Raw genomic sequence first — 18044 nt, forward strand, 5'->3', positions numbered from 1 at the left:
TGGGGGGATGGTGTATGAGGGGATTGTGTGTGGTGGGGTGATGGCGTATGAGTAGGGGTCATATGTATGTATAAGCTTCCATCTCCACCCAGCTCTTTGAATTCTGTCCTCACTAGATTGCACCGTTTTTTTTTGGTGTTGTGGATGCCGTGGTTTTCTGAAAGATGTGCAAAATCTCTTTTTGTTTCTCGAGAGTGTTCCTTGGTTTGGGTTTTATGCCGTGCCACTTGAACAAATGCAAAACCATGACGACAAAATCACTTTTTTCAATGGTTCTGTTTTTCTCAGCCATTCGACATCTCACCTAGATGTTAATTATTGTCCTTGCAATGGCTACACCGACTGTGCCAGTGATTTGCATTTTATGCCTGCTTGTATGGCTAGACTGTGTGGATGGCATTTAAAGTATAGTGTTATGGCGGAACTTACTTCACTTCAAAGCTTTGTGGGGGAAACGTCTTGTGGTCTATGAGGAAGTAAGCACAGACGGGGGAGACAAACTCGCGGCTGAAAAACCGGAGCTCTGCCATAAATAGCATTTTCGATTAACGAATCTTCTCAGAGAACTGCCGAGTCCGTGAAACCAAGTTACCATCTTTCGGAATGTGTGGTAATGAGTTCGTCTTCACCGCTGATGTGAGCTGTCTAGAATGCTTCCTCTATGTCACGATACAGTCTTAGTTGCTGGCTCGCTGTAAACATTATTCACACCCCACCCACCCGTGTTAAGAAATGTTGACCTTTTTATCAACAACTTGCACTGCACCCGGCTAGTAGACCACTGGCTTCTTATATGTTAGGGCACACATTAAATGTCGAAATATCTTTGTGTTAGTTGAGTATTTCATCTGCCTTGACCTTTTCCTCCTGTCATAATCTTTATTCTCTTGTGGGAATCATAGATGACAACATTTATTTAGAAGCGGCGTATTGCTGTGTTGAATCCTTTCCTTTTTCATACTATTTATTTAGTTATTTGTTTATTGTGTTATTATTTCGTTTGATGACAATCCCAATGACGATGTTGCAGGATCTGGACTCCAGTGAGACAGGGACAGTCCGACGGCGTGCCAAGACGATTGTGACGCCCAAGATGGCCATGGAGAGTTTCCGGCTGTCTTTCCTCAATGACGGTGAGTCTGTTGTTTGACCACCACCATCACCACCACCAGACCACCAGCACCACCACCAGCATGCCATGGCATGTTTAGTGTTGAGTTGATTGACTTTGCACTTGAATCTCCTCCCTTCTCATATGCTTCCTCGCGTTCCTACCCGACTGGCGTCGCCTCGCCGCATACCCATTCTTTGTTTACCTGAATCAAGCAAACAACAACATGCCAAGAAATACGAAGATGCCGATGGTGATGCCACTGTGTTAAGTGTTCTGCGTGCGGTATGCGAACTGCATGCATGCAGGTGACCGACGCAGAAATGTCAGGGTTGTAGACAATGTAAACGAGCAAGGGTTCATAGGAAGACACAAGTACAAGTAATTGTGGTTTTTCTTGTTAAATCAGAATTCAGTATTCAGGCAAGCAGACTTTCAATACAATATTGCATGCTGACTGTGTGGATATTCACATTGAAGACTGAAATATCCACCTACCCACCCTCCCGTCGGTCACAGGGTAACAAACCAGGAAGTAGACGACAACATGACCAGACAAAAACTTGGTCAGTCTTCTTCGTAGTTTGTTGTGTCTCTTGTTGAGGGCAGACTTTCGCACCTGCACGCTAGGGTTGGAAGGAAAGGGCACAGGACGACAAGAACACTCAAATTTGGGGTTCCAGAAAGTCCCATCTTTACCATTATCCGGCGACTAGGTGTACAGAACCATTAACTAGCCATCTGAAGTAAAGACGAAAGATCGTCGTCAGCCGATTTCTTAGAGATGGCACCCGTAACACAGTGACCTAGGGTTCAAGAAATCAGTGTCAGAATTTCATTGGCTGGCGGTTGATTACTGTCCCTGCGGCACAGACAGACGTGGCTGCAACAGACCACATATTGATCTCGCCGCCAAGGGTGCTTCTCCTCCCGCTAGTCGCCAGCTCGTGGACACCGTCCTAACGGTTTCAATTCAATCTATAAAAATGTCGGCCTCATCCTTCCCCAATCCAGCGCCGACCTTTGTCAGAGAGAGGGATTTGGGTTTTCTTCATCCTTTACTGGACTGTTTGTTTTTGTTTTGTTTTTCTTTAAGTGAATGCACTTTAGTTGCACTCTTTAAGATTTAAGTTCGTCTACATACAAGTGTCGTATCGTGGTTCAGGCCTTCAAGCACTTGTTTGTGTGTGGCGTCATCACTTGAGTGAAGTAGGGGGAGGGTAGAGGCTAAATTTAGACTGAAGATTTAAGTACTTCCTCCCTTTCCCCTTTGGCCACTCTCCTTCACCTTTTCGTCCTCACAAGAGATGTAGACACTTCCCCAAACGTAGTCGGGATGCCATGTCTGACACTGGCGTTCCTGCAAGGACAGTGTGAAAATTTATCAAGAGGTCTAATTAATTTCTGACTGTTTGGCAAATGTTTTTAATAAAGACTGTTTTAGGCAAACTTTAGGTAAACAGAAAATTATGACAAAATGTCTGAAGGTGACAACAGTCAGCAAATGATAGTGACTCGTAGCTGGGTGGGGCAGGATATGAAGTGTATGGTGAAGTGGGTGACCATTGCAAAAAGTTGTTGTCACCGACCAACTCGCAGCTGCTGAAGAGCCACAAAGATGTGGTGTTGTTGACACTACTGGGGGAAGCAGCTTGAGCAGCAGAGTTTGGTCATGTTTTTGTCGATGTTGTTTAGTGTAAACAGGTCTCTACAACAATTGGCATTCACGATTTCCTTGTCTGAAAAAAAGGAGTAAGCAGTATTAAGAGACGCCTGTATTATTGAAATCAAGCCCGCTATGTTTTAAATCACTAGCTCTGCACTTACTGACTTACTGTTATCTGGAAGATAGTAAAATATATCGTAAAGCTCATGCCGCTGCTAGACAAAAGATTTTTTCAGGGTATGACACTAACCGGGGTTAGGATTCATAATAATTATACATGTCCCCATGATTTGGTTAACAGACAGACCACCAGCGTCGTTCTTTGTCTGGCAGCTTGAGAACTTTGAGGTTTGTTGGCTTCAGACCGTAGACCAGACAAGTCTGCTATCACGAAAATTCTTTTGATGGCTAGTTTATGTGGCATGACTTGGTTTGGAACTATCGATTGTAGGTCATGGCGAAAGTCGTGTAAGTTATGATTAGGTCAGACACTGAGAAGACAATGTTGCTACAGTACTCAGTGTGGCCATTACAAATAATTGGCAGTGTTAGTAACTGCTGTGTGGGGGTAATATGTGAGGGGTGCAGATGACGGGTCTAGTATTCACATAGAGTTTGCGTTCCTCCCAGTAGACATGTGTTACCTCGGGGGTCACGTGCAGTCCGTATGTTTGTAAATACTGAAAGAAGGATAGGATTTAACTGAACATTTTTCTGCTCAGACTGTAAGCGCAATTTAGAGATTTCTGAACTCGCTTGCAAATGGCAAATGTCTGTATGAGTGTTGTTGTAGACTGTGGGAAGGTGTTAGCGCCGGCTCTGTGTTGAGAGGCTGGTCACGGCCCTAACGTTTACCGAGAACAAGTCCCCGCTTCCCCTTCTCTTACACTTTCTCCCCCTTCCGTAACCCTCAGCCACAGCTCGCGTGTTCACGTACAGCAAGCAGGATATTCTCCCTCTCGTTCTTTACTAACGAATGTGCGTCGTTGCCCGTATGTTTGGTAAGGAATTCTTGCACGGCCTGATGTCAAGCAGTTGTTATTTTCCTTTTAATAACCGAGTTGGAACTCTCTTTCTCTTTGTTGGCTCTTTCGGTCTTATTTTGTTATTGTCGAGAATTTTGACAGGAAGCCACTGAGACTAGGCAGCATTCCTTCAGAAACAGAGCACCACATCATTAGTCGATATCTTGTTAAGATGAAGGAATCTGCTGCTGAGAAACGGTAGTTAAGTGCATGTAAATCTTGTGAAGTGCATGCCGAGAAAGCACAGAACATGCCAAACAAACGTTTTCCTTTAAACTGTTTATAAAACACCCACAGATTTTTTTTTTTGGTCAGTTCGCCATTTGATTTATACCACCGAAAGTTTCGCAACTTTTTTTATTTGGCAAACGATTCTCTTTGTTCTTCGGCTTTTACAGTATGAGAACATTTTTTTTCCCTGTCGACATAATGGCTGCTTAGCCACAAAACTGCTAAGAAATGAAAGTGAAGTTATTACCCAATATTTAAAAAAAATTCTGCAAAGCCACCAGAGACCACCTAACTGTCCCAGATATAAAATAAACAATTTAAGTCAAGTTTGTGGGTCTCCATACAGAATAGCATTCTCATTTGTGATGGAAATACAGACATACATTTACATGCAGTTAAATAATCATAATTCAGTATAGAAAAACAAATGATAACAATGGCTTCTTCAGCATTGCATCACGAAATCGTTGGATACTGGTTAAGGCTGGACATGTCGAGGGGACAAGTATTGCACAGTTTTCTAAACTGAGCTGATCCACGTGTTGTCACGAACGTAAAAACTGTTTTGTTTGCGGAGCAGTTTTCAAACCTCTTTTTAAGTTTGAGAAATGGCGAGCGTGATAAACACGTTTACAAAACCTCTTCTTGCTGTTCGCGCGAGCGACATAGCCTCGACAAATGACTTGGTGCTGGCTACACGCCGCTGCTCATGGTGTGTATGTGGAGAAGAGATGGATGGGTTAGTGTGGCTTACAGTGCAAATAGAAGACGACAGGGGTGGACGGGAGGAGATGATGTCAACAATGCCGAGAAGAACTTTTTCTGGCGGGTAGGTGGTAGCTGGAGCTAGAGCGACAAACCTACTGTTCGCACAACTCGGTTTACAAAAGGTGGGTACCTTGCCGAGGGCTGGGGGCATCAACTGGATGACAAACATTGGAAGCGCTCCCAGAAAGTTGAAAGATGCAGTTCTGCCACAGCATGGGGCTAATGTGTAGAATGCAGGGCTGCCCCGTGATGGGCAAATAACTGTCAAAATTATTAATTCTATTAATGCCAAAACATTTTTATCGTCGTGTGAATTCTGGAAGTTGTAGTCAGTGTAGCAGGTTCTGGAGAATGTTTCAGCTTATAGAAAAGCTAATGATAAATTTACATTAGCGAAATCAAATTAGGTTCGATTTTTCTTGAGCTTTTATCTTATTTCCTATTTCCGGGCTCTCGGGAGACTGCCTGCCTATCGAACGCATCAACGTCAAGACTAATTACTCTCTCTCTCTCTTGAACTCTCACATCCACACCGCAATCCTCCCTCGTCCTGTGTGTCCATTGTCCTTGCATGTCTGTCTGCCTCTGATCATTTTTTTTTTTTTTTTAGTTTATTTATATTTTTGTCTTCAGAATTGCGCGCGCGTGAGGTATGCGGCTTTACAGCTCCTATATGTTTACCCCATTTGGCAAGATCCCTCGCTGATGTCACAGATTAATATCTTAAGATTAAGGCCTATTACGGTTGTCTTCAAATATTCACACACAAAAACATATAGATGATTGGCTTCTTTTATTCACGTGAGAAAAAAAAAACGGGGAAAAAAGGATGAGTTAGCTGTTGTTTGTGTCTTGTTCGACTTTGATGTGATTAAACACGGAGAAGCCTCGTCTGCCTTTATCAGTCTCGTGTGGCTCGTGCGTCATTCCTTCTAATGCGCTATATATTTAGAACATCTGCATCCTACCTTTGACCACAGGTCCGAAATAGAAAGCCCTTTTGGATAGGAGAGGGTAAAGAATGATGATAGGACTGGAGGAAGAAAAGATTGATTGCCAGTGAGGCTCGCTCTTAAAGATTCCGCAAGTGCGGTGATACATGTTTGGTTTTTTTTTAGGGTTTCTTCTTAAGATGTTTTGGCTTTTGTTGGACAGACTGTTTCCAGCATTGAAAAGAGAGGAGAGAAAATTTATTTTGTTGGAATTTTTATTTAAATCATTTATTATTATTATTATTAATCTACTGAGAGGCGCAGACACCAAATCACAGCTAATCTTTGTTTTTTATTTTATTGTTTCTTCTCTCTGTATCATCTATCATACGTCTTTTCCTTTTCGTCTTTTATTCTTACTGCTGTCATACCTTCTGTCAGTTACGAGTTTTTGTCTGAAGTCTGCGTTAGCGTCCGCTGTGCTAAAACTTATGGGAATATTAACTATATCCCTAAGAACGAAGGACAAAGGGCTGTGATTGGATCTTAAATCCGTAAGAAAACTGAGTCTATCAAAGCTAACAAAAGGCATATAAATTTAAGTAGTCGCATAATTTCATATCCCACTGTAGATTCCACTTATTTGAATAGACAGTGATTATTTTTTGTCTAAAGTACACTGAGCTGTCGGGTTTCTGTTGCAGACCAAGATGTCAACTTTGATGCCATCCTGGGTGAACTCTCGGAGCTGGAAACGCAGCTGAACTCCACTCAGTCCGAATTGTCCCAGACCCTAGGGCGTGGGGGCCCCGGACATCTTCCTCAATGTGCGCCGCTCGACGGAAGGGTGGAGGGCGGAAGTGACGTAATACAAGCCGAACTGGACGCTTTGGCAGCGGAGATCACGCAGGGGCTGAGCTACCGGAAGACCAATGGACAGCTTTGACGCCTGGTACTAACTACTGGCTTCTCATTAATCGGCTTTTTGCTACTACTATCCTAATCCCCCGCTATCAGGATGTGCTGGAAATGTCCACTTCATTTGATGTGGCTGCTCTTCTTGCTTCTTTGTCTCCGCTGGCTCCTTGAGAATTTCTCAGCCTGTTCGTGCTTGATGTCACAATTTTAATGGTTATGTTTACTCTGTGTACAGTATTGTTTCCTAATATTGTACATGAATAATACAGTATCTCCAGGTGCATTAATTTCTCCAGATAAAGTATTAACAAAAATTTACCTGAAGTCTTTTATATTATCTGATATTAAAATTAATTTCACGTCTGTTATTTTCTCCATAATAATACATTTGCATGTCATAGCATTAAAAATCACTCACATATATACTCTCTCACACGTATATATATATAGACGAGCAGAGATAAATGAGGGAATCACAAATATCTTAAGGATAAGAATTTAGACATTTTCTTGAAAAAAAATTCCACTCTGTTTCTTGATGCTGATGGTAGTCTTACACTGCTTGTCTTGACAGTCCACCCGGAACACATGGGCGACACGGGTGAGACCGATTCGGCTTTCTCTGACAACACGTCTTTGCCCTCCTCCGAGTCCTTCACCTCCATGGCCACCGTGTCGTCGTCGGCGGAAACGACGTCGTCGTCATCTGGAGAGACGTGCAGCATGAACAGCGCTGTGTCTACACTGACCATGCACGGCGAGGTGAGTAGGGGAGGGGTGGATGACCGTGCACGCCTGCAGTTAAAGCGCGAGGAGTCTCGGAAAATTGTCGCTTGGGATGCAAGGGTAAATGTTTGGGTTATGACCTGAGTTTTGGTATGTCAGGGACGGTGTGGGTTAAAATTAGGGGAGTGTTTGCTAAATGAGGCTCATAAACGCTAACTGTACACACATGAATACAACTTGAGGGTTAGCAAATGCTACTCTGAGGTCTGCGCAAGCGCATCAGAAGTGGGGGAAAATTGTGATTCTGTCATAAGACACTCAAGTGACCGGCCTTATCACTGCATTCAGTCCTTTTGTGTGTGTTTGAGAGGAGTAGGGGGAGAAGTAAATGGGAGGGAGGGGTAAGAAGCGGGAGGAAGACACTGCTGGCACCGCCTGTTGGCTGTAAGACGTTTCTGGAAAACTTGGCAAAGTCCAGCCTGCTGGCAGCCTCGTCTTCACAAATGCTTGCTTGATGTGTCACGTAGGCACCGAGCAGAGCCAACCTAGATAGCGGCCACCATCATTTTGAAACGTGAGGAAGGGAAGCCTAATATTTTCTCTTGTTGTACATAAAATTCTCCTTGCAATAACCCCTGCTTTTGATCACATTGTAGATTATTTGTAATTAACAGAAGTTTTCTGCGTAGTTCTGTAAAGTTCCCAGTCCGTGTACAAAATGAGTTAGTTGACTGGTGGTGACCAAGTTTGCTTCGCTCGTCTCTAGCCCCAAACACTGAAACTACTTTAGTACAAGGTCTGGCCACCAACGCTGCTATAACAGTTTACATCCCTTTTTCACGCGATTCAGCTACTGCGGGCTCGAGATTTTTGTGAAGAAAGCATCAGCCGTGCGGGGGCGAGCAGACATGTAAATGCCTTCACTTCTCTTCGTCAGTGCAAGACAAGGGGTTACACGTGGGTCAGCGTTTGTAGTTCTGGTAGAAATACACGATAAACATGAAACGATCATGAAGCGCGCGCTGATGCACAAGGAGGCAATTCTTCTCACCTGCGATTAGGTGAAAGATGTTGTGGTGCAGAAAGCTTGCGGCGGCGAGATACCTGATAGATGGTGCAGATTTACGCAGACAAAAAAAGCATGCCTTACACTCACAGCATGCACGGCTCACTGTGCACCCGCCAGGGTGTGGGTAGATATGATCGGGATAGTGTTGGGAAATCATAAACATGCGGTCTTGTTTAGTAACAAAGCATGGCAGAGTTTTAAAATACTTATCAGCGCTTTGCAGTGAATAACCCTAATTCTTTCCTCCTGCGGCATTTGTGTCACTGAAGTAATAGAAAAATGTTTGCATAAATTTTTTAAGCAAGTAATTATTGTGCTAGCACATGTGTGTGGAAAGATGGAGTGGAACCGGAGGTGGAGACAGTTTCAAACAGGTCACGACCTATTGTTTCTTTGAGGCAGATGGTGTGCAGGTGCTGTAGCAAGTATCTTCCCCTTACAAAGGCTGAACCCAAGACAAGCACAACACAATGGTCTGTCACTGTCTCCAATACGCAGACCATCTATCACATTGTCTTGTGGGTGGACTGGCACACCCAGTGATGTCAGTAGTGTTTTAATATCCGGACAAATGTCAAATGTCAGCAAGGTGCCTGTACTTTTAAACCAAGGCGTTGCTTTCATTGGCGTCACCGACCTTATCAAAGGTTCCGGAAGTTGCCTGCCATTGGAGGTGGAGGAGTGGGATGTCATCAGTTTTGCAGGCGGCGCTGACGTCTTTCCGGGACTCGTCCTCTTCTCCTAGGCTTTGACCCTGCTCTTCGGCAGGGTGTGGTGCCTTCTGGTGCCGCCCTTCCGCGCAAGATGTGTGCTCATGCCAGCGAAAGAAGCGGGTGGTTGAAATGATGGCCCTCAGAAAGAAGAGAAGCGTTGAGCACAGCCCCTTCTCATACTTCTTACTCCCATCAAATCTTGGACTTGATATACTAAGATGTGATTGTGTCACTATGTTTTTTATCAAGGGGTGGCGCCCTTCTCTCCTTTTTCGACTTTAGCGTTCTCTCTCATCCACCACCTGTTTATTTACATGTTTGTTGAATGGCAAGCATGATTTCAACGCCTCGCACAAAGTATGATGTCGCTGAGAGAAGATGCCAGGTGTAGCAGCCAGTATGATGTCGCCAAGTATAAAAGCAACTACACGTGTACTAACGACGACAGCGAGATATGAACACAAGTAAAACTAAAGTTTGAAGGAGTATTCCAGGAAATAGCATTGATGCACATTCAGACCAACGCTTACTGTGTAACTAGAACTGACATTTCATGTGAAGACGAACAAGAGCAGAGTGTTGGCGAGGATGTTAGTGTGCGTTGTACTTGTGTTTCCCACTATTCTGGCATTATCGCCCCTTTTTCCTGCTCTGTTCATTCCCTTTCCTCACTTCATTTTTTTTTTGTTTTTTGTAACGACCCCCTCCTTTATCCTTTACCCCTTACCTCTCTCGCTGTTTCTCTTTGCCTATTTTTTTTTCTTTCCTATTTTTGTTTGTCGGTGCCCCGTTATTATGCTCGGGCACTGTGTATCAAATAATTCACTTTATCCGGTAATCGGATTATTTGTTTCCTGTTTTGGGTAATTTAGCCCTGTTCGCACATCACGCCATGCATTCACCCCAACAATATCTATATATACCTTGGGGGTGAAGGTCCAGTCTTTATAAGTCGGGTTTGTGAAGAGCCTGCTTCCTGCAAGTGCAGCACCTACTTGACCCGCACCTAGGTCTGGCTTGGTGTGGTCATTGGGAGGCTCGCTGTTTGCTGTCACACTAACGACTAGGGGGAAATTAAAGCCCTACAACATTTCACGCATTTCGTGTCTGTGCGTGTGTTGGGCGGTTGTAAGCCCTGTTTGTCAGAACCCAGGGAGCAAACTTCAGTACCCAGGGGTACACTTTCGTGTTACATCACAGCGCTGTTTAAAGACCAGCCTGTCTTGCGCTTGCTTATTCATTTACTCGGCTTCACTCTTTCCCGCTTGTCACCAATACAATGAAGGTTGACTGTCCAGAGTTCAGCTCTCATTCCGCACGTTTTCTTTCTTTTTATGTGGCATCTGTTTACAGGGCAGGCTTCCTTGCAGTGATATAACCGTAGTTGCTGACTCGGCGTAAAACACTAATTCGTCATCCATCCACACACTACACACACACTCTCTCTCATGCATTTGGAACTGAAATGCGAACAAATTTTCACTAGTTTAAAATATTTGATTTTCCGAATGTTACGTTCGTTTGGCTTTTGTTACCTTCGGTGAAAATTTCCTTTGTGGACCAGACCTTAAAATTTATCAGAGAGTTGTGCAAGAGTTTATATTTAAAAAATGTCCGCCCTTCCTCGAGACCTGAACCAGTCTTCTTTGAGTTTTGTGTCAGCTCTCAGAACCTAGTACCGACATCGAGTGAACGTCTGTTGGTAGCAGCATCCAACGTACATCATGCTTCCTCTGTCACGCTGCTGCTTCGCTCGCACCATCAAACTCGGCAGGTGTTTGCTGTGATCATCAATAAACGATGTACAACTATCACTAATTTGTTTTCCTCTAACAATACATAAAAAAACAGTGCCACAGGCGCCATCTGGCCGGGTTGTTGAGATGAAGCGTAGAGGAGTTGGCAACAGCGTGTTTTTTTCCTGTAGCTAACATGGTCAGACTTCCTTTGTAGGACGTCTCTGAGAAAAAGTCAGATGTAAACATTTGTCAGCGATCACAAGCTGCGGTAAAGGGGGCAGCAGTCGTTTCCCTACCTTCCCTCCCTCCAAACCATCCCCATCTAAACCGGAAGAAGTTTCACGCGCATGGCAGCCACCACGTGCGATGTTGCGCGCCAAGAATAACGATTGGCTGGTTTTTGATTTCGGCGCCAGCGCGCAGTCTGGTGTGGCAGCTTAGTCACAGAAACAATGGTTGACATAAGCTGTTTCTAAGTTTATCTTCCTTTTCCTCCCTTCTCACCCGCCCCGCTCCCTACCTGCAACCTCTTACTCCATAGCCGTTATGCACAGACATGTGTATGACGTCATAGGACCAGGATCCTGCGCTGCACCTCGCGGTGCTGTGGTCTGGTGTGGTCTTCACGCCTTCTCTTTGACGCATCCTCCACAGCTGCGACTGCTACAGGAGCGGTAGCCGGCGTCTCGTCTCGCAGTCAAGAAGTATTGCACGGCGGAGAAAGTCGTTACAGTTTGCGACTTGCATGTCATTGTCTGCTGTTTTGTTGATGACAGTTGTCACCGTCGGATCGTCGGTGATAAAGGTGTCCAGTAGTGCTGGGCCCGGATATGCGTTGGCTGGGCTGCTTGTCGCACCATGTCACCAAAGTGTGGCAGGGGAACCTGGAAAGGCAGGTGGAAGGACGCTGTTGCGGTGTGCCTGTTAGTAATAACTGCAGTGACATAGGGATTGATATAGGATAGGGATAGTCGCTCTGCATCTGGTGGTTGTATGGGTAATTTTCTGTATGTTTCCACTCTTCTGGCTGGCGCTGGTGGATGTTTGTTTTGAGCTACTTTCTTCTCTCGCCTTGTTTTCCCCCTTTTCTCTATTCGTCACTTTAAATGCCTGATAAGTCTAATCATATACGGAGGCAAAGAACTAAGGTTGATGTAGTAGGTCCAAGATCGAAACAAAGTGATGTATTGATTCTCTTGACGTGTTTTATCCCTATGTTCGGTATCATAATCGCATGACTGACCTCAGGTACAACTGCTCAGTCGTTAGATATCATAACTTTGAATGTAAGTCTGCAGAAAGAGTGAATCATGAAAACTACTTACCAGCATGGCTTCTCTGCTTTCAGGAAGAACATCTAGCCCGGCTGAAGGCGGAAAAAATCAGGATCGCCCTGGAGAAGATCAAGGAGGCCAAGATACGGAAGGTGTGTAATGATGCAGAGAGGTACATTCTTTTAAGATGGATTAGTTGTCTTCATACACAGTGACCTCTAAGTGGTTAAGCTTAATGATGGAGGTGCTGCTTCATCTACGGGCTTACTACACGTAGTTGTATGTGGCCAGCCTGGAACATAGCACCATTCGCGTGTGACAGTACTTACATTGGACACTTTCTCTCTCTCCCCGCCCCGTGTCTGTCCGTAAGAATTCTATCAAAAAGTATAAAAAATTGGTTGATCTATATCACCAGTTTTGTCTAGGACTTTTATTTCGCCACGTTGACCTCACTTATTGACCTGTGTTCTCTCCTTCACAGTTATTCGTGAGAGCCTTTGCCAAGGACGGTAGCAGCAAGAGTATCCTAGTGGATGAGAAGATGACGGTGAGCCAGGTGTGCTCCGTGCTGGCTGACAAGCACCACGGACGATTGACCCACGACATGGCTGTCATCGAGCACATGCCCGAGCTCTTCATGGGTGAGCACCACTGATATTTTTACCTGGGTCGTTGGGGGGAAACGTCCATGAACCCACCTCTTGCCGTCTCCCACTCTTACATCTCTCCGTGATTATGGTCAACTTCATCTCTTCTGAAAGAAGAGCAATGTTGTGGTTGCAAAACGCTTACCTTGTAGATAACTGTGTCTCGTGCTGTGAGCGAAGTAGATCACACGGTAGAGGTGAAGTGCTAACATCACAGGTTCTGACATTTTTAGGACAGAAGATAGCGTTTTAACTTACTTTTGATATATATGCAGGCAACATGCCATCGATTCATATACTATTCTTCATAAAGGGAAGATAATCTTCGTATTGAGCGTTGAGCTCGTGGGGAAATGCGCTTGACAAATTTTATTATTTTTGTTAATGCTGTATCCCTTTGGACGTGGTGCGATGGTGCATCTCGTGCAAACATCCACATTGTACCTCTGTAATCTACACCCATCCCCGAGTGTGGCACGAACTTTCTCATCTAATGTGACACAAACGTGTTCATATTTCTCAGGCAGCGTACGGTTGATACAGACCCTGAATGAGGTGTTGTACTGGTATTCCATTTGAAAAAATAAAGAGGAAAAACTGAAGCGGAATGAGTCTTCCATTTGCACTTTTCGTCACTTCAGTCTCTCCCCACAACCGGAAATGAATATGTTAACGGCAAGTGCAGGAAGAACGGACTTTTTTTTAAGAAGAAGGCACAATGTGAAATCGCTACTTAATTTGTCACTTCTACGATCTTATTGATATGTTTCCTCGCACGACCTATAGGTAGGAGCGAGCAGGAAGGTGTAGGAGGCCGTAGTCCTCGCCGACAGAGCAATATGGCGGACGCCCCACAATGCCCCGCGCTGCCGCTTGCACTTGGCCGACCTCTGAGTCATTCACGTTGCTGCTGCAGGAGAGTGGACTTTTTCTTGACGTCGACGGTTCTGCCAGTCGTGGTTCCTGCTCCACTCTTTACCCTCCCCTCCTCTTACTGTACCCCCTTCCTGTCGCTCCCCATGCTGTGCACAGGATCCTGGAACTCGTTCCTCGATTCTGCATTGCGGAGAGCAGCAAGTCGTGACGGCGGTAGTGGAGAGACTGGGGCTGCATTGTGTGATTGCCATCTCCGTGTTTTGATGAGGACCAGGTGTACAGTGATGGCAGATGTAGCGATCTGTAGCCTCCAGTTGGATTTGCCGGCCCTTAATCTTGAAAGAATATTGAATCATTCTTTACAGTGCTCCCCGTTTGTGATGAGCGTAGACCGATAAAGTTTTGGCTTATTATTGTTTTTGTCGATCATCATCATCAGTATCTATTATACTAGCTGGAGTATCTGTATTTATAAATTTAGACAAGCACTTTGGAATAACCTGGCGGTGAAGATCGTCTTTTTTTTAAACTAATGATTTTATTAAGAGCAGTACGTGTCACTAACCTGGAAAGTAAGATCGTAAACAGATTCTATCAGCGTCTTCGCCGACTTGTTCGGCTACCTAAATTACTCAGTCATTCGTCCCTAGACTGGTACCTTGACTGGGGCACATGACATGGCAGACATGCTTGGGTGATAACCAGCGGATCCTGTACAGGATGACCAGTTCACTCCATTCACTTCGTAAATCAGTTCTTCTGGCCACCGCGGCATCAAAGGAACTTTGAAGGACAGTCTTGAGCAAAGTGTCCGGTCGGGTCACGTGGCCAAAGCACGAGTTTTTGTTATTATGGTTTTCCTGTTTATTATGGTTTTCCTGTAACGTTTTTCGCAGACGCACAAAGTCTATATCTCAGAGAGCGTGAGTAGGGATCACTGGTGTGGCCGAGTAGTCCCAGTCTCATCTGTAGCGGTTACCTTTCACTGTTTTTGAGCAGTTATTACTAGACTGCAGCGATGGCATTTTCCGAGAGTCCGTTTCAAACTGCTGATTATGAATGAAATACTTCGGTATATTTAGGTGCCACATTGTGGAGGTTTTTCCGGAGTCGACAGCGTTGACCACAAGAGACCGTGTCATCAACAAACAACTTAGATTCTTATGGTAAAAAAAAAATTGTAATTGTAAGGGTTTGTTATGTTCAGTCTTGTGTGGTAGAGGCTGGCGCACGTGTCCGATGTCCAGCGACCCCTTTGCCTCCCCCGGATGGCCTTTTATCCCCTGGTTCTTTCGGAGGCATGACCCGATGGTTTACCCCAGCGACCTCGCGACCCCTCTGTTGGGTTTTCACAGGAAGTGGGGGGGGGGGGGCACCGTAGGAACAGGGTAGATGCTAGAATATTCGGGGTAGGAGAAATAAGGGAGAGCGAGAAGCCAGAAAGGACAAGGGCATTCTGAGGGAGTTGAAGAAGCGGGAGCAGATGCGGTTTCTGGGGGTGGCAACTGGGTTGTGCCCCAGGCCCCGCGACTGAAGGGTCCACGCGATAGGATATTCTTGTGGTACGGTATATAGCCTACACTTACGGCTCTCGGCCCCCGCATGTGACACTCGCCCAGTGCCCCGCGTACTTGCAGCCTCAGGGTGGGAGCATCACACCACGTACCGAGCAGTTTAGGATTTCTTTTGTATACGCTTCGCTTTAGCCGAAACCATCAACCAGAAACCCAAAATAGTGTTGACTTGTGTTTATTATTGTGGTGAGAGTGGCCCCTATCACCCCTGTTACACTTGTCAACATCAAAGAGCTTGTCTGGCAATGTAAATTGTGAGGAAACAGACCTCCAGCTGTGCCACGACCTTCGCAAGCTTGATGACTGCAGTACGAGTTTATACCTGGAGCTTATAAACTGCATGGTCGTTGAAAACATCTTCCTTTGACTTGCAGTGAAAGCTGCCTCAGTACATGTGGCACCTTGCTTTATTTGATAAAGATCTTTTCATTGGTTTTTTTTTTTTATGGAAGGATTTGGACTGGGAAACCGTATATCCGTAGGAGGAACTAAAGGTTAATTACCTGTCAGTCAGAGTCAGTTTTCAGACAGCCAGACTGCCTTTTCCCCAAGTGGCTATATAGTGGTCCGACCAGACGCTACTCCAGCGGTGATACGATCGTAGACATTTCAGTTTGGCCACGCTGGGCAGGCTGTTCAGTCTTCTCGAAAGTAGCTCTTTGAAAGTTTGTGAGCAACCTGACAGCGCTTGAAAGTGTATACCTCACCAAAATTGGCAAATTCTGCCAGACTCATTGGTTAGATAAACTATATTTTTGTTCTGTTCTTATTTCAGCTGTGTTCAATTGTTTGTAGAGGAGTGTGATCAGACAAATCTTTATCTGTTGGAAATGTTTGTGAGAAGAACATTTCCAGTCTCACTACTCTTTGACCTAGATGCAGAAGATGCTGTTATTCACTGCCATATTTTAATGTAGACACCAGTCTTCAATTTACATATATTTGCTGCAATGGCTAGGCTGGAAGGGTCTGCTGCAGCCATTAACGACAGGCTTATGAGGAAGTACAACCTGTTCAAGTCTCTTGTAGTACCAATCCAGCTTTATGGGTGTGAAATGTAGAATCTGCCGATGAAGAAAGGATAATCCAGACATTCGAGAACAAAGAGAACAAATGGCTGAGTAGGCTGCTCTGGGTCTCAGAGAACATAGAACCAGTGACTTTGTATACATGGTTGCCACACTTGAAAGACATCAGGAACAGCTGAGTGGCTTAAGCTGGTCTAGTTTGGCGATGTGACCCAGCACAACACTTTCTCTTCTCTTCAGGGTACCTTATGGGGGTGGTCAATGCTGTGGTGCAGAGGAAGAGCTGGCTTACAATATGAAAGAAGGGACTGATTGTCCTATTCAGAACTGTTTCTCATCACCTAAGACAGGCCTGAGTGGCAAGCATTGTCAGCTGCCACCTCTGTGTGCTTCTTCCAGTGACTGGTACCAGTGAAGGGCAAATGACTGACAGACTGACACACCAGTTTTCTTAAATAAGTGCAATATAAATATGTAGGGTGTGGAAACACACTTATACACAAAAAAACTCATTTTAGCCACACACAAAAGTGAGACTGCTCGATTTGAAAGAAGCAGAAGCTGCTTTTAGGTTTTTTTAAAAACATCTAAAAGACTGAAATGTCTGTCTGAGCAGAGCGTATCCTAGAAGACCATGACTCGTTGGTGGAAAATATGGTGATGTGGACACGTGACTCTAGGAACAAGGTGCTTTTTGAGGAAAGGCGTGAAAAATACAACCTATTCTTCCATCCAGAGGTGAGCACTGCCTTCTGTGCCTTCTCTTTCATTGCACCAATTATGGTTATTACATTGGTAAATTCTAGAGTGTAACATGAAATTAAAGGCAATCAAAAAATACTGTCAGTCATTTGATGACACACAAGGAACCAACACTTACTGCTAGTCATTTGATGACACATAAGAATCCTTATGCCATAAGTACATTCTCCATTTTCTTTGCTTTATTTTCATCTTTCTTTAAATGTAAAATGTAAATTTGCTTAATTTCTAATCTTGTTTTGTATTTTTTATTACAGAAATACCTCCTTCCTGGGACATCATCACAAAGAGGTACAGAACTAGCTTCATCTCAAAGAGAGCGACTTATTCAGGTGAGAAGTTATGAGGAATTTACTTGGACTACTTTTCCCGAAAATTTGATGCACAAAAAATATTAAGAAAACAACATAATTTTTTAATGTATTTATTTCATTCAAAAAATCTGAATATATATATATCAGCTGTCACCTATAGTAAATGACTCATTCACCTTCATTTTTCCCCAACTCTTTCCAGTTAGTGATCATCTACAGCCATTGGTCTCTGTGATACTATGCCCTGCAAATCTCCATCCTGTCACAATAGTTCTCACATTTAAACATCATCTTTAGGCTCCGATTGTCTTTGATACATCCCCACATCATCTTCCTCTTCCTAAGGTTACCACAGGTTTTACCCTGATACTTTTTGCTTCAGGAGTTTTTCTCGCCAGCTGGAGTGTCCGTGCCAGAAGTGGAGGGAGCACTGTTCCTCAAGTCAGATGGAAAGAAAGCTTGGAAAAAATACTTCTTTGTTTTACGAGCCTCTGGTCTGTACTACAATCCCAAGGGCAAGGTCAGCAAGGTATGACCAGTACTTTCGTAGGATAATTGCATTTTATTTGCAGAACGGAAGGGATGAACTCATAGTGCATATATATATATGATCTGCACACTTTTTTGAAGTAGGGGAGATAACAGATAAGAGATGTTTCATTAGTGTT

General features: G+C 44.4%; 1 protein-coding gene across 1 annotated transcript in view; it reads left to right on the forward strand.

Moving 5' to 3' along the window:
- Positions 1-18044, forward strand: part of LOC112564786 (ras-associated and pleckstrin homology domains-containing protein 1-like) — a 52052-nt gene that overhangs the window by 18311 nt on the left and 15697 nt on the right. The window contains 8 exon segments of the mRNA XM_025239858.1: positions 1031-1133; positions 6438-6677; positions 7226-7413; positions 12247-12324; positions 12657-12816; positions 16917-17038; positions 17320-17394; positions 17759-17905. Of these exon segments, the coding sequence (XP_025095643.1) occupies positions 1031-1133; positions 6438-6677; positions 7226-7413; positions 12247-12324; positions 12657-12816; positions 16917-17038; positions 17320-17394; positions 17759-17905 (1113 nt within the window).

Source organism: Pomacea canaliculata, linkage group LG5 (genome assembly GCF_003073045.1).
Source record: "Pomacea canaliculata isolate SZHN2017 linkage group LG5, ASM307304v1, whole genome shotgun sequence".
In the NCBI taxonomy this organism is placed as follows: Eukaryota; Metazoa; Mollusca; class Gastropoda; order Architaenioglossa; family Ampullariidae; genus Pomacea; species Pomacea canaliculata.